Genomic DNA, 17,305 nt, shown 5'->3' on the forward strand with positions numbered 1-17,305 from the left:
CCCCAGCCCCGCCTGATATTAAATTATGATATTGATATAATAGGGATCACACAAACTTGGTGGAATAATGACATGGTAATACCAGGGCACAAAATATATAGGAATGACAGAGTAGGTAGTGGTGATGGGGAGTGGCACTATGTGTGAAAAAAAGCATAGCATCAAATACAGTAAAAATCTTAAATGACTCAAACTGTCCCATAGAATCTCTATGGATAGAAATTCCATGCTTGAATAATAAAAGTATAACATCAGGAATATACTACCGACCACCTGACTAGGATGGTGATGGTGACTGTGAAATGCTCAGGGTGATTAGAGAGGTTATAAAACTAGGAAACTTAATAATAATGGGGGATTTCAACTATCCCCATATTGACTGGGTACGTCACCTCAGGACGGGATGCAGAGATAAAGTTTCCAGACACCATAAATGACTGCTTCTTGGAGCAGCTAGTCATGCAATCACAAGGGGAGAGGCAACTCTTAATTTAATCCAAAATGGAGCACGGGATCTGGTCAAAGACATAATTATAGTTGAACCGCTAGCTAGGTAATAGCGACCATTATACAATTAAATTTAACATCTCTGGGGTGGAGGGCAAATACCAAAGAAGCCCACCACAGTAGCATTTAACTTCAGAAAGGGGAACTACACAAAAATGAGGAAACCAGTGAAATGGAAATTAAAAGGAACAGTCACAAGAATGAAATGCCTGCAAACTTTTTAAAAATACCACAATAGAAACTCAAATTAAATGTATACCCCACATTTTAAAAAAATAGTAAGAGGACCAAAAAAAATGCCACCAAGGCTAAACAACAGAGAGGCTGTTAGAGGCAAAAAGGCATCCTTTAAAAATTGAAAGTCAGATCCTACTGAGGAAAATAGAAACCAGCATAAACTCTGGCAAGCCAAGTTTAAAAGTAGAATTAGGCAGGCCAAAAAGGAATAGGAAGAGTAAATAGAAAAAGACACAAAAACTAACAGTAAAAAGTGTTTTAAGTACATCAGAAGCAGGAAGCCTGCCAAACACTCAGTGGGACCACTGGATGACCAAGGTGCTAAAGGAGCACTCAAGGAAGACAAGGCCATTGCGAAGAAGCTAAATTAATTCTTTGCTTTGGTCTTCACTGCAGAGGATGTGAGGGAGATTCCTACACCTGAGCCCTTCTTTTTAGGTGACAAATCTGAGTAACTGTCCCTGATTGAGATGTCAATGGAAGGGGCTGTCTGTGACTTCATGTTTAGGCCATGTTCTGGCCAATGGCTACAAAGTTAGCTACTTTTTAAGTGAAGCCTTAGGTTTTGGAGCACAAAACTTTAAAAAGGGATAGATTCTCCTGTCACTAAGGGGGAAAAACATAGGCTTTAAGACTAACTTCAGCATAATAATATTAATCTAGCATAAGGTAGCTTTCTACCTACTCCCTAAATTCCCGTGTGGTCACTGAGCAACATCTGAACTAGTCTGTCTACCAGTATTTTTCCCTAAGCCACGTTCATTAGCAGGGGAATCCATACTTTAGATGTTAGTGGTCCTTTTAGTTATTTTCCAGATCAGTACATGCTTTCCTAGATGTGCGGTAACAGTCTATGCAGAGCAAATTTTACCTTAAATCTCTTATGACCTTGCTAGTGTCTCTGTATTTTAAGACCTTGGAATACTTCACAACAGGTCTCAAGGAGCCTCTGTCTGGGGCCAGATTGAGGCATAGGGACTATATGCCCATGGCTAGGACTCTGATTCGCAGAATCCTGTGATTGCATCACTCTCATCTTTTATTTAAGAAAAGTACACTCCCTGGCCCTCATCTTTGAAAACAAAAGATTGAAAATGTCACCCAAATGTAACCAATGCAGTGATGTCTGCAGATTCAGTCAGACAGCTTGGAACATCTCTAAGAGGAGTGAACTGGTTTCAATACAAGCCAAAGCAGGAAGTACTAGTAAAGTACATCATCCAAAATTATAGGTGGAAAAACATCTTTTGTTCCCAACTACTTAAAAATAGGATATTAGAACATGCTTACTGAGAAGTGGGTACAGAGAGGATTGCCTGTAGCAGTAGCAGCAAAGGTTTTGTTTTTCAGGTATAGGGAAATAAAGGTTTCCTGGGTTACATGGCAGACTTTTGCAGAGTAACCAGACTTTTGAATTCAGACTTATGGGAAAACCAACAATTCTTTCTAAATAATGGTTTTCATTAATAAAGTATCTTTCATTACAGTTTTTTGGGAGGATGAAAAAACTGTGCCAGATGTCTGACACAAATGAGCAAAAAAACTTGTTCAAAATCTGCTGCCACCACCTTACTTACCACCTTACTTCACCAAATTCAAAAAACAACTTTCCAAAGCAGAGAAGAAGATTCAGACTGACTCCTGAAATAACTTTACTGGAACAGATATGATTAAGTAATAACCTGGTGGCTGTCCACAGAGCTTGTCTAACCTAAGTAAAAGTGGGCTGTAGAACCCTGCAGCACTTCTAGTATAAGCTCTAGGAAACCTGTATGTGTAATATATGGAAAATTTTTGTAGAAGACTGAATTCTTAAAATAACTGTAAAACAGGAGCTTTGGTTACCTCGCTACTGTAACCTCAAAGAAAAATTAAGTTGACTTTGGCACAAGCAGCATTGCCTAAAGAATGATATGACGATGCTTTGGATTAGAAAAGCGTATATTTGCAGCTAAATATCACATTACCTTCTCCTGTATCTCTAGGCAATGATATAGAACAGGGGTCAGCAACCTCTGGCACGCGGCTTGCCAGGGTAAGCACCTTGGCGGGCCGGGCCAGTTTGTTTACCTGCCGCGTTGACAGGTTCGGCCGATCGCGGCTCCCACTGGCCATGGTTCGCCATCCCAGGCCAATGGGAACTGTGGGAAGCGGCGCGGGCGAGGGATGTGCTGGCCATGTTGCTCAGTGCTTCTGCAACTACTTCGGGCCGGGGGTAGGGAGAAGGAGGCAGAGGGCTCCGGCATTGCCTCCTGCCAGGCACTGCCCTCCACAGCTCCCATTGGCTGGAAACAGGGAACCGCGGCCAATGGGAGCTTCATGGGAGGTACCTAGAAGAGTGGCAAGAGCCGCACAAGCAGGGAAGCCTGAGCCCCTCCTCCTCCTCCTCCCCCAGGGGTTGCAGGGACACGGTTCCAGCTGCTTCCTGGAATGGAGCAGCATGGAGCCGGGGCCAAGGCAGGCAGGGAGCCTGCCCTGGCTCCAGTGAGCGCCACTGCCACCCCGGAGCCGCTCTAGGTAAGCGGCAGTAGGCTGGCGCTCACACCCTGAATCCCTCCTGCACCCCCAACTCCCTTCCCTGAGCCCCGCCACATCCCACACCCCGCCTGCACCCCAGCTCCCTGCCACATCCCACACCACAGCTCCCTGCCCTGAGCCCCCTGCCACATCCCGCACCCTCAACTCCCTGCCCTGAGCCCCCTGCCGCATCCCGCACCCCTCCTGCACCCCTCTTGTACCCCACACACCAGCTCCCTGCCCTGAGCACCCTGCACACCTCCTGCACCTCAACTCCCTGCCCTCACCCCCGCTGCACCCTTTCTGCACCCCCAGGGGATAAGGTAATTCTCTATCACTTGTTGTCTTTAAATCAAGATTAGGTACATATCTTTCTCAAAGATGCACAGACTGTTTGGCATTAAGGATGAATTACTTAGTGAAATTCTATGGACTGTTATTCAGGAAGAGTGATTATATGGCCTTAGGAGTCCATTGTCCCTTACAGACTGGAAAAAAGGCAAGACGTGAGGGATGTGCTTTAATTAGACTGTACCTTTATTAATTTAACTCATTTGGGAATTATCCAGCAGTAATTCAGACAGCACACATCCTCATATCTTCCACTGCACCCAGAGGGTCTGAATGGCTGCACAGCGAGTTCCAGCAGGTGGAAGGGGATGCCAGATAGAAGGGTTGAGCCCTGAGAGTGTGCTTCGGAGACCCCAAGATTGGGGCAGCATCTGGGCTTGAAATACTCCTGGGATCCAGAGTGGCAGGGGCTTGGATTCCCCTTACAGTAGTTGAAGTGGGAGGCCAGTAAGCGGTGCTCCTTAAAATCTGTGATATCTGGTCTGTCAGCAGAGCCAGCCTTAGTGGTGGGTGATGCTGGCGATTGCTCAGGATGCCATGATTGGGGGGTAAGGAATGGTGTCCCTAGCCTCTGTTTGTCAGAGGGTGGAGATGGATGGCAGGAGAGAGATCACTTGATCATTACCTGTTAGGTTCACTCCCTCTGGGCCACTGTCGGTAGACAGGATACTGGGCTAGATGGACCTTTGGTCTGACCCAGTACGGCCATTCTTATGTTCTTATGTTCACTGTCCAAGTGTTGCAAGCTGGCCGGCTGGAGCGGGGGTGAATGCAGGCAGTGCTTAATTTATAATGAAAAAGTTGCTGCGGCCCGAGAGCAGCAGCTGCTGGCCAGGCACCCAGCTCTGAAGGCAGCGCCACAGCCAGCAGCAGCGCAGAAGTAAGGGTGGCATGGTATGTGGTATTGTCACTCTTAGTTCTGTGCTGCTGGTGGCAGCTGTTGGCCGAGAGTCTAGAAGTGCTGAGGCTATGAACTACAAGCCTAGATGTGGTGGGGCTAAGTCTCGGCAAGCCCTGGCACAAATTAAGCACTAAGTGCGAGCAAGCCCGGGGTTGGAGCCCCTGGCCAGCCGAGTGGGGGGTGGGCCATATTGCCCGGAGCTGATAGCCTGGTGGGCAGGCACACGCAGGAGGGCTTGCCCCTGCAGAGCCCCAGGTCCCACCCTTTCCATGGGCAAGGCTGGGGGCTGCACACTTGCTCTCCTCCTGGTAGGTTGTCAGGGGGTGTATGGCCCGGGGAGCCTTTGGACTCAGAAACTCCTCCCTGTGCAGCCCTTCTGGGCTCCAGGGCCAGGAGCTGGTCCTTGCACCCTGTGCCCCATGCTGCTGTTCTCAAACACAAAGAAAGGGCGCCAAAATACAAGTTTGCCCAGGGTGCTAGTCTTCCTAAGGCTGGCCCTGTCTGTCGGGAACCAGATTCCCTATGGAATGAGTCCCTGCACCAGACACCTACCACCTGTTAATTTGCAACTGCTTAGACTGTGTCAGTGACTGGGACATGGGCAGTCTTAGCAGTTAGAGTAGGAGTCCATGCTGAGGGCAAGGACTGGTAACTTGGAGCGAGGCAAGGCAGGAGCAGGGCTGGGAACAGGAGCTACCACAGTCATGGGTGAATGCTTAGAGCTGCCACTAAACTGCTGCTGCTGGGCTTAAGAGCTACTCTCCTGATTCTTCCAATCAATCACAGGTTGTAGGCAATCTGGCAGCCTACTACATCCCTACTGCACTCACTAGGTTGCCCAGAGACTGGCTCTGCTGCAGGCCCTGCTTCCTGACAAACTATGCCTCCCAACTTACTTAGCTAGATCCTGGAGCTGCTTTGGGAGGGTGAAAATAAAACCACTCCAGCCAATCTGGCAGTGAGAGAAAAATTAGTTTCCAGTTCCAGAAAAGTCAACAAATATGATGCCTACAGCCAGCCACAAAAACTTACCCTCCTACCCATGGGATCAAAGTAGGACTAAGAACTGCTGATCTGGGCATGAGAGCACATTAACCTCTACCTGGTGCACAGGGAGATAATGGCTTACATGAGTCCCTCTGACAAGTCCCCAGCTCAGGTGACGTCCTCCCCTACCATCTCAAAGGAAGGGGAATCCTTAAAGGAGCCATGACCCCATTCTTTCCGCTTGACCAAAAAAAATTCCCTTACCTTTATAGTTTCCCATGTTGCATTCTGGCCTTAAAACCTATTCAGAAACACTTACCTGAATTTATTCATAATGTTCTTTAAAACAAAAAAAGGAACAACTGGGACACTCCGAAATAGGTGCCAGTCATTGAGAATGATAAATGATGAAGGGAAAAATTCCTGCTCCTTGATCAAAACTCCTTTTGTCTTAAGTCTTACCTTACTTAGACTGTAGGATTTAATAAATGGTGTATTTTAAAATAATAGTAAATGAAGGAAAAAAGATAGGTCATAATTGAGTCATGTAACTTGCCTAAATGGAATACTTGGCTAAGAATGGTTTTATATAAACTTTTGATTTACGCTAGTAGATTTAATAAGTTGTATGTAAATTCAGCATCCCTTATGTGGGTTGGCATTACCAGTGTTGTCTTGGCAGCTTTTATGCTATCAAAATACTACACTCTATTTTTTTTCAGAGCAAAAATATACATACTGTAAGGCAATTTCCTGTCAACTGTGTTTACCCAGCCAAAACTAAATTCCTACCCCATAATTTTTAAAGCTTTTTGTTGTTGTGTTGCTAGGTAAACAATTACTGTATTTGCAGCTTCAAGAAAGAAAACACAAACCTCTATTACCAAAATAGGCAAGAGATTTGCAGAATTGAAAAACCTCATAGTCTGAGTGGGCATTCCATTGTGTAGGGAGGGCACTGAGGTCTGACATGCCAAACCACTAGATATTGAGATCTTGATCAGCAGACCCATGCCTCCACATGTAGGTCCATTGACTTTGGAGGGCTCTGCAGGAGTCGTTCCTCAGGATTTGATTAGAGATTTTGAGTATTTTGATGTGTGTTCTGAAGCTTTGAGGTCCTTCTGATATGTTATAAACATTTGAAGTATTTTCCTAACTCAGCAATAGTCTTTCCTCTCAATACCTGTTCAGCATGAAGAGATGAGAAACTACAGTAGTGTAACTGAAGCATAGCAGCCATCAGCTCCTGCAAACTTCTCTCACCCCACAAATCTTGTCTGATCCTGCTGTTGGATTGTATCAATTCCCTCTTCCTATAGCTGGCTATACATTCTCCTTTCCTGTAGAGCTGCTAACATCTAGGGCCTGATCCAAAACACATTAAAGTTATAACTTTTGGATCAGGCTCTAAAGACAAGGAGCATATTACAAACCTCTACATGACACTTCACCATGGCCCAGATGCTAAAAATCCCATGACATTACTCATCTCTGAGTGAGTGAGGTTTGCAGTTGTTCTTGTCCTTAGTTCTTATTCAGGAAGAATCTATTTGATTGCCTCTTGCTCTGTCCTAAGTGTATAAGGCAGTGTGTATGGCACAGAAATTTACTGGACCCTCCTTTTGTGGGGAAGTCACAGAATGAATATAGACAAAAAAGGCAAAATGGCAGGTGGAAAGTTGTAAAAGCAGAAGGCAACATTGATATGGATTTGTGATACAGGATATAAGCATCAACTTGACACAAAGGTAAATTTCTATTTTGCAGCTATTTGCATAACTAGTTAATCACATTACACATTGGGCCTTTGTAATTCATTAGAACTGTTTAACACTTTGTACTGTATTGAATATACGCTTATTGACTATATCTTGTGGAATTACATCTTCTGTTCTGCATACATACATATTCTGTAAAATGAGAGACAGTTGTGCTTGAGTCACTTTGTTATTGCTTCTGTGGTCTTTGTGCTAGCAGCAACTATTTGAATCATTTAGTCCTAGTGCTTCCAAAGATATGAAAGAACAGAACAGAGATTTCAACTTACGTTAATGGCAGTACTGCCATTGACCTACTTTAAAAGAATAAGGGGAACATGTATCAAGTTGCATACCTTACCCCCCCGTAAGCCTTTCCAATTGCTATCCTTCTACACTAGGAATGTACCAGTATGGAAACTCTGGGTTGCGCTGCAATAATGACTTGATCCACTTTTAATCAGAACTGTACCATATGGTTTTCTTCTAAATTACATGAAAACCTGACTTTTGGGCTGCGTATATGAGGACAGGATATATCCTTTTGTTTCTTCTAATCTCTCCCAGAAGAAGTAGATATGATTTCAATCACCTTCCTCCTTTCTTCCAGCAATCGATCTAGGATCCATTTGTTAAACTTGTCTTCATTTTATGAAGTTTTTTGGGTGTGAATAACTCAACTGTTATACCGAGTTCATATCTGTCTAGCGGGGAACTTCTTCAGATTTGAACCATATCTTTTGTTAATTTCCATTCTTGTCATATTATTGTTCAAATACAGCCCATTCCTAGGCATGAAGCTTCCATGCCGATGCTTATTAAAGCAATACACAATACAGAAAGTCAGAGACTTTGCAGTAGCCTAAACCCTAGATATGTTAATTCAAGTTTAAGTGAGTTAAGTATTTTGTTTAATATTTATGAAGTCGTCTTCGTCCTTGCTGTCCTTACCATCATTGTCATTGCAACCTCAGTTTAGCCTGTGCAGAACGAAGCCTTCACCATTGTGTCGCTCTGCATCTCTCTCCTAGGTCAAACATAACCATGTAGATCCTGCACAGGCTACCAATCCATCAATCCGTCTTCATTGTTGGCAGCCATTGATACGCCTTCCTGTTGGGCTCCGTTCTGTTGTAAGTGTAGTCCATCTTCAGTCTCTACACATCTGTTGTTTTTTCCTCTTAACCATCCTTAGGGCTCTTTTCCCTGTGGAACAGCAAGCATGTATCAGTCCATGCTTTGCCTCCTAAGTTTTTTTTGGGGGGGAAGCTTTTTTTTTTAACTTTAGAGATAATTTGGCATTTGTGAGCTATTTTTCCAAGTATACAAGAAGCTTGCCCTTTATGGAACTGCTTGTTCTTCCATAAGCTCCTCTTCAAACCTCTGTAATCTTTACCTCATCTTTATGGTCTTTCAGTTGGTTCTGCTAAACGCACTTCTTAGCAGCTTCTAATTCTTTGCCATACAGTGTGATTTCCCCTTCCTATGGTTTTATATCCTAAGCCCATTTTCCTTCTTCTTTTCAGTTTTGAGCCTTGCTTCACAATCCTTTGTGTTTCAGCAAAGATTAAATGTCTCCTGTAGTTCTGAGGTGGCTTAGATACTTTCTCCCTTGAGATCCTATTATTTTAGCTGCAAAGTTTGTAAAATTCACCTTTTGGTTGAAGATTAAAATGTTCTGTAAGATGGTGGTTCCTTATCAAATATTATGCTTCAACTTTTTTCTCTTCATTCAGGAGGCTTGAATATTCATACACTAATTGTTCAATCTATATTTGTTTATTTAGTATGCAACATTTTTAGATAGTTGACTGGTTGGTTGACTGAACTCTCAGAAGCACTAAATTGAAATAGAATGATGGAGTGGAAATTCACAAAAATAAAGTCTACTACTTTCCAACGTGTGAAAGATACATATCCTGAGATGGATGCTACCAAGTTACAACTGGGATAGCTATCTTTCTGTTTCAACCAGTATAATCACCTTGCTGTCACACTGCTAGAAATTTGCATTTGATTTATGTGGATTCTGACTAAACTGAAATAATTCTGACTAAACTGTGAGCCAACTGTAAACTAAATAATTCCCCAGTCTGAATAGGGATATGGAAATCTTTGTTGTTGGCACAAACATATTCACCTACAAAATACTTCCATTTCTTTTAGTGTATTTATTTTGTTCATTATGATTTATATACCTCAATGTTGAGACCCTTCCCCATGTACCTTTCCATTTACTTGGAGAACTACTCTTCAGATGTTTTATTTTATTCTGTTACATAGATAGGGAGTAGCTCAGACTGTTGCAAATCAGTGTTTGGGAACTTTATGAAACTTTCTAGATTTTTATATTCAGGGCTTTATCTGGTTTGTAACAAATAAAATTTGAGAACATTATTCAATGGAAAACGCACAAATTAAAGGAAAAGAGGTTATATCACCCTTGGCCTTCTCATTAGCATTTGTAAATCTGTGCCATTCATCTGTCTTAATATTCAGTGAGGAATATTTTTGGTTGTTTTTAAGGTTATTTTTGTATATTTAGAACACTTTGCCTAAAAGTTGCTAGTGAATATTTGTATATTCCCTCTCCCCCCCAATAAACGTAGAACAAGTGAAATCAAGGATGCAATTAAAGTCATTTCTAGTGCAACTAGTACAGTACATTGAGCCTAAATGTTTTTGGATAAACAGTGTTCACTCTTTGTGGACATGGGGAATCCAACCATCTATTTCATTTACTTGGGCGGGGACACAAACACACACTGGTCCAGCACTCCTTTCTCAATGTTCTTAAATTGTAACTTCACTCAGAAAATTAAATTAGTGACCTTTGACATGATCATATCTGTCATGAAAATTAAACAGTGAACCGATTTGAATCCATTGCTCATTAACTTCAGCTCACTTCTGGATCCTTTAGATTTTTCTCTTTTCTTCTTGGCAGGTTCTCGTTTTAATCTAACAGGAGAGATTCAACTTGCATGTCTTGTAAGAGGTAGAATTTATTATTATAAACAACTCAGTGGTAGTCCTTGAACAAGGTGTCAGACACCTTTCCTGAGCCAGACAATTGTCTGGAATGCAGTACAATAGGCTTCCACCGCTCTGTCTCCTTTCTTCCCTTCACTTCAAAACTCATTATGTGTGCCACAATTGTTACCTGAAGTTCAGTTCCTTCAAGTCCATGCTGAGTACCCTCATCTCTGGCTTCTGTCCTCTGTTTCATTCTAAATGTATTAATCAAGGCTTCTGATTGCCTCTTTTGCTTGGAGCGGTGTATCAGAATCTCTGACATTCTTGTCCTCTTGGACCTCTTCATTGACTTTGACATGGTTGATCAAACTCTCCTTGTCATCTTGTCCTCCCTTCTCTATCATGATAGCACCACTACTAGCAAACTAATTCTGCTGTTAAACATCTTTTTGGGTGGTGGTGGGGAGATTCTTCCCTCTCCCACTCAGTGGGGGTTCATCAGAGCTTTCTCCTGTTCATCCACCTTTCTAAGTCATTGTAGCGGAGTGGACACCCGCTCCTGCCCTAAAGGACTTGAAATCAGCCCTAAAAGAGGGCTACAGTGGTAAAAGCTGCCCTGGAGAGGCCTGCAGCTCTAAAAACTGGGCTGATTGGGGAAGTGGCCGCAGCTGGGCAACACCCCAATCAGGCCACCACTGGCCTGTATAAAAAGGCTGAGAGCCAGGAGCTCAGAAGTCTCTCCCTACGTTCAGGGAGAGAAGGGCCTGGCTGCAGGGAGCTTACCTAAGTGCCTAGAGTGTAGCAGGACTGGGGAAAGGCAAAGGGAGCCGGGGAGCTCCGGCCTAGGAAAGCCCCAAGCTCCAGGCCTGGTAAGGCCTATTAGGTACCGGGTTGCAGGGGACAGCCCATGGGTAGGCAGAGGCAGCAGGTCCGAACCCCTTTTCCTGTGATGAGTGGCTGATACTGCAGTCTGCCCCAGTGAACGGAGACTGGGCAGTAGCCAAGACTGAGGCAAAGTGGGGATAGTGGGTGGGGGTCCCCTGGGAGGGGGAGACCCAGAACTGTGGGGGTACTGCCAGGGGGCAGCACCCAGAGAAAGGGGCACCGGGGTCCTGGGAGGGACATGGGGCCAGTGGCAAGGCGGATCACTGGCCTGCAGAAGGCGCTCCAAGGCTGGGAGAGCTAATTACCAAAGACAACCAGCAGGAGGCGCCGCAGGGTTGAGTCCCGCACTGTTACAGTCATCTTGTCTGTTTCCATCTTCTGTCAACTATGTGCTCACTGCTAACAAATTAACCTTTCCTCTCTGACTTTTTCGTTCTGTTGTTCTAACATAAGAATGGCCATACTGGATTAGACCAATGGTACATGTACCCCAGTATCCTGTTTTCTAACAGTGACTGATGACAAATGCTTCCCAGAGACTGAACAGAGCAGGGCAATTATCAAATGATCCATTCCCAGCTTCTGGCAGTCAGAGGTTTAGGGACAACTAGAGAATGGTGTTGCATCCCTTAGTATCTTGCATCCCTTACTACCTTAATCACTGGTGGACATATGCTCCATGAACTTACCTAATTCTTTTTTTTTAACTCAGTTATGCTTTTGACATTCACAACATCTCCTGGCATGAGTTCCACAGGTTGACTGTGCATAGCATGAAGAAGTACTTTCTGCTGCCTGTTAATTTTGTTGGGTGACACTAGGTTCTTGTGTTGTTGTGAAGGTAAAAACTTCCTTATTCACTTTCTTCACATCATTCATGATTTTATAGACTATTGTATCTCTCCTTAATCATCCCTTTTCTAAGGTGAACAGTCCCAGTCTTTTTAATTTCTCCTTGTATAGAAGCTGTTCCATACCCCTAATCATTTTTGTTCTCTTTCTGTACCTTTTCCAATGCTAATATATCAGACCTATATACAGTATTCAAGGTGTGGGTGTACCATGGATTTATATAATGGCATTATTATATTTTCTGTCCTATTCTCTATCCCGTTCCTAACATTCTATTAGCTTTATTTTTGACTGCACATTGAGCAGATGTTTTCAGAGAACTATCCATGATGACTCCAGTCGTCTGATTTAAGTGATAGATTATATATTACAGTTAGTAGTTCTGCAGATTCATATTTGAGTTCCTTCAGAACTCTTGGATGAATACCATCTCGTTTTGGTAACTTATTACTGTATAACTTATTTATTTTTTCCAAAGCCATCTCTATTGACACCTCAATCTGGGACATTTCCTCAGGTCTTTCACCAAAAGGAATGTCTCAGGTGTGGGAATCTCCTTCACATTCTCTGCGGTGAGGACAGATGCAAAGAATTGACTTAGCATCTCTGCAACAGCCTTGACTTCCTTGAGTGTTCCTTTAGCACCTCAGTCATTCAGTGGACCCCCACTGATTGTTTGGCAAGCTTCCTGCTTCTGATATACTTAAAAAAACATGTTACTGTTGTTTTTTGTCAATATTGCTAGTTGCTCCTAATTATTTTTGGCCTGCCTTATAATAATTGATTTGCCAGAGTTTATGCTCATTTATATTTTCCTCTGTAGGATTTGACTTTCAATTTTTAAAGGATGCCTTTTTGCCTCTAAACACCTCTTTTACTCTACTGTTCAGCTATGGTGGCATTTTTTTGGTCCTCTTACTGTTTTTTTTTATTTTATTTTTTTAATTTGGGGTATGCATTTAGTTTGCGCCTCTATTATGGTGTTTTAAAATAGTCTCCATGCAGTTTGCAGGCATTTCACTGTTGTGACTGTTCCTTTTAATTTCCATTTTAACTAGCTTCCTCATTTTTGTGTAGTTTTCCTTTTTGAAGTTAAATGCTACTGTGGTGGGTTTCTTTAGTATATTCCTCCCTACAAGGATGTTAAATTTAATTACATTCCGGTTGCTGTTAGCAACTTCCTGGATATCTATTGGAAGTCTTGCTACCAACAGTCTTTATTCTCATTGTTTAACACATTGTCTTTCTTCCAGTTACTATAGCCTATTACCAGGGGTTCACCTCTGACTCTACAGAACCGGGCAGGTTCTACAATGTTGTCCAAGAACCAGTCTTCTCTTTCCATATTGCTAAAACTTAGGCCAATATCTCCTGCTTTGTGATCTCCCTGACATTCCACAATCCCCTTTGAAGTCTCTTCCATATGTGGACCATTTGTCCTGAGCTGGTCCACAAGGCTGTTACCCTCATGCAACTCCCCCAAGAGCCATATACTCCTGCCAAGGAGTTAGCCAACTAATAAAGATTAGGCAAAGGAGCCAGTTGGAAATCTGCTGTATCATGATAATAAACAACCTTGCTTGTATATTCTGTCCCTTTTGCTTCATCCTTCTGGTATGTCTGTTGTCCTTATAATTTATAAGCTCTTTAGGATAGGGACAGTCTTCTCTTTTTTTAATCTTATTTTTCAGAACTTCAGCATATCCATACAGACATATTCAAATACAGTGACAAAGAAAATATAACAGGAATATGGATTTAACAATAACTCAGTATGAAATATTCATAGATAAATACTCCTGAGTGTTATAAGAAATAATTCCCTAACAACTCCCCTGTGCCTCCCCCCAAAAAATCAGAAGCATAAACTGATTCCAGGTAGACTGGAATGCTCTCATTAAACTCTGTCTTAATAGTTGGATCTTGTGCCTCTATCGAGTGTCAGTTTTTCCATGAAGATGGTGTTGAATGTGGGGATTGTAGCAGATTTCTATTTTTGTAAAATGACTCTCTTGGCCACTGTAAGTGCTGCAGCAATCCATTTCCTGGCATTACTTGAACATGATCTTCTAGAATGCCCAAAACATAGAGACTTGTCATAGGGGAAACTTCTACCCTGATCACCTTAGAGCACCACACACTTCCTTCCAAAATGCAGATATACTTTGACATTCAAAGACTATATGAGACAAGTTTGCATTGGAGCTGTCGCATTTCCAACATGTACTATGAGAAGTCCAACTTTATGCAGTCACTCAGCAGTCCAATAATCTCTATTTAGAATTTTCTTCTGAAAGAAATACAAAAACAGAGAAGTGGATGTTCTGCATATGTTGTATCAGATATTGTCCCACATGTCAGAGGAAATGGAGATGTTTAGCTCCTTCTCCTATTTTTCTTTTATGATATAGTCAGCAGGATAAATAAGGAGTTCAGCCATTTTTATGCATTACTTATAAAATGTATTTGGCTAGCACATTTTTTAAGGTGCACTTCAAGTGAAGTGTTATTTATGGCCTGCCAACAATTCCTCAGCTCCTTTATAATTTTCAGTGAAAAAGAACTATCTTCTAATGTGTCTGTACTAAAGATATTTTGGATTCTACTGTGATACTAATGAGAATATATTGGTAGGTCTCTTACTCACTTTTTAAATGTTTGGATAACCTGCGATTTGTAATTTACAATTAGGAAGAAGACCTGGTCAAACAGTGTCTTAAGGTTTGAAATTCTTATTTAAAGAACTCTTTCCTTGATGGAAAACAATAACTTTCTCTTTAACCTGGTGATAAAATTACTGAGATGCATCAGGTTTCCTAGGCCATGAGATTTTGTGCATGTCTGAGAAAAACATTTATGTTGTGAGAGAATTAATTTTCTATTGAACCACAGCTTTTGGAGATCGGAGGATGTAGCAGGAGAAAAAATTAGAAGTTTTGGAGTCAGAATAAAAGCTGAAGTTGCCCACTCTGATCTGATGTAATTGAGAGGGAAGTCCAGGAGGCTAAGAAATGGGAATTACTGTTGAGGTTGAGGGACAGTCAAGTAGATTACATCAACTTGTTAGAGAAAAGTCAGAGAGTTGAGTGTAGTAGTTTTGGGGGGCAAAAGAGTGGGGGAATGGAATGCAGAGAAGATGAAATATGGGGAAACATGTCAAATAGGTTAACTCCCTGTAAGGCAGAAAGTTCTCAGGGAGCACAAGTCAAGAAATTTCACAGACCAGGAATCTGTTGGTGAAGACTAGAGGAAGAATTGGAGAAGAATAAGTATGGGAAGTTGAGGGAGAGTAACAGAAGTTAATGGACACTGACCTGAGACCAGAGACTCTGTGTCCTGGCCTCTAAGAAGACATTGTATCCAGGTTTTTGGGACTTGGATTCCCTGTAAACCTAGCAGTATGGTGGCCTGCTCTCTCCCCTGGTGCCTTGAAGAGGAAGCAGCAGTTCATAGAATCATAGAATCATAGATTATAGGACTGGAAGGGACCTCGAGAGGTCATCGAGTCCAGTCCCCTGCCCGCATGGCAGGACCAAATACTGTCTAGACCATCCCTGATAGACATTTATCTAACCTACTCTTAAATATCTCCAGAGACGGAGATTCCACAACCTCCCTAGGCAATTTGTTCCAATGTTTAACCACCCTGACAGTTAGGAACTTTTTCCTAATGTCCAACCTAGACCTCCCTTGCTGCAGTTTAAACCCATTGTTTCTGGTTCTATCCTTAGAGGCTAAGGTGAACAAGTTCTCTCCCTCCTCCTTATGACACCCTATTAGATACCTGAAAACTGCTATCATGTCCCCTCTCAGTCTTCTCTTTTCCAAACTAAACAAACCCAGTTCTTTCAGCCTTCCTTCATAGGTCATGTTCTCAAGACCTTTAATCATTCTTGTTGCTCTTCTTTGGACCCTTTCCAATTTCTCCACATCTTTTTTAAAATGCGGCGCCCAGAACTGGACACAATACTCCAGCTGAGGCCTAACCAGAGCAGAGTAGAGCGGAAGAAGGACTTCTCGTGTCTTGCTCACAACACACCTGTTAATGCATCCCAGAATCATGTTTGCTTTTTTTGCAACAGCATCACACTGTTGACTCATATTTAGCTTGTGGTCCACTATAACCCCTAGATCCCTTTCTGCCGTACTCCTTCCTAGACAGTCTTTTCCCATTCTGTATGTGTGAAATTGATTTTTCCTTCCTAAGTGGAGCACTTTGCATTTGTCTTTGTTAAACTTCATCCTGTTTAACTCAGACCATTTCTCCAATTTGTCCAGATCATTTTGAATTATGACCCTGTCCTCCAAAGTAGTTGCAATCCCTCCCAGTTTGGTATCATCCGCAAACTTAATAAGCGTACTTTCTATGCCAATATCTAAGTCGTTGATGAAGATATTGAACAGAGCCGGTCCCAAAACAGACCCCTGCGGAACCCCACTCGTTACGCCTTTCCAGCAGGATTGGGAACCATTAATAACAACTCTCTGAGTACGGTTATCCAGCCAGTTATGCACCCACCTTATAGTAGCCCCATCTAATTTGTATTTGCCTAGTTTATCGATAAGAATATCATGCGAGACCGTATCAAATGCCTTACTAAAGTCTAGGTATACCACATCCACCGCTTCACCCTTATCCACAAGGCTCGTTATTCTATCAAAGAAAGCTATCAGATTGGTTTGACACGATTTGTTCTTCACAAATCCATGCTGGCTGTTCCCTATCACCTTACCACCTTCCAAGTGTTTGCAGATGATTTCCTTAATTACTTGCTCCATTATCTTCCCTGGCACAGAAGTTAAACTAACTGGTCTGTAGTTACCTGGGTTGTTTTTATTTCCCTTTTTATAGATGGGCACTATATTTGCGCTTTTCCAGTCTTCTGGAATCTCTCCCGTCTCCCATGACTTTCCAAAGATAATAGCTAGAGGCTCAGATACCTCCTTTATTAGCTCCTTGAGTATTCTAGGATACATTTCATCAGGCCCGGGTGACTTGCAGGCATCTAACTTTTCTAAGTGATTTTTAACTTGTTCTTTTTTTATTTTATCCGCTAAACCTACCCCCTTCCCATTAGCATTCACTATGTTAGGCATTGCTTCAGACTTCTCGGTGAAGACCGAAACAAAGAAGTCATTAAGCATCTCTGCCATTTCCAAGTTTCCTGTTACTGTTTCTCCCTCTTCACTAAGCAGTGGGCCTACCCTGTCTTTGGTCTTCCTCTTGCTTCTAATGTATTGATAAAAAGTCTTCTTGTTTCCTTTTATTCCCGTAGCTAGTTTGAGCTCATTTTGTGCCTTTGCCTTTCTAATCTTGCCCCTGCATTCCTGT

General features: G+C 42.5%; 1 protein-coding gene across 1 annotated transcript in view; it reads left to right on the forward strand.

Moving 5' to 3' along the window:
• Positions 1 to 5,633: 5,633 nt before the first annotated feature.
• LOC128838187 (ubiquitin carboxyl-terminal hydrolase isozyme L3-like) overlaps positions 5,634 to 17,305 on the forward strand; it is a 28,474-nt gene continuing 16,802 nt past the window's right edge. The window contains exons 1-2 of the mRNA XM_054030214.1: positions 5,634 to 5,672; positions 8,292 to 8,393. Coding sequence (XP_053886189.1) covers positions 5,634 to 5,672; positions 8,292 to 8,393 — 141 coding nt within the window. The remainder of the gene's footprint in view (positions 5,673 to 8,291; positions 8,394 to 17,305) is intronic.

The sequence above is a fragment of the Malaclemys terrapin genome, chromosome 1 (assembly GCF_027887155.1).
Source record: "Malaclemys terrapin pileata isolate rMalTer1 chromosome 1, rMalTer1.hap1, whole genome shotgun sequence".
Classification (NCBI taxonomy): Eukaryota; Metazoa; Chordata; order Testudines; family Emydidae; genus Malaclemys; species Malaclemys terrapin.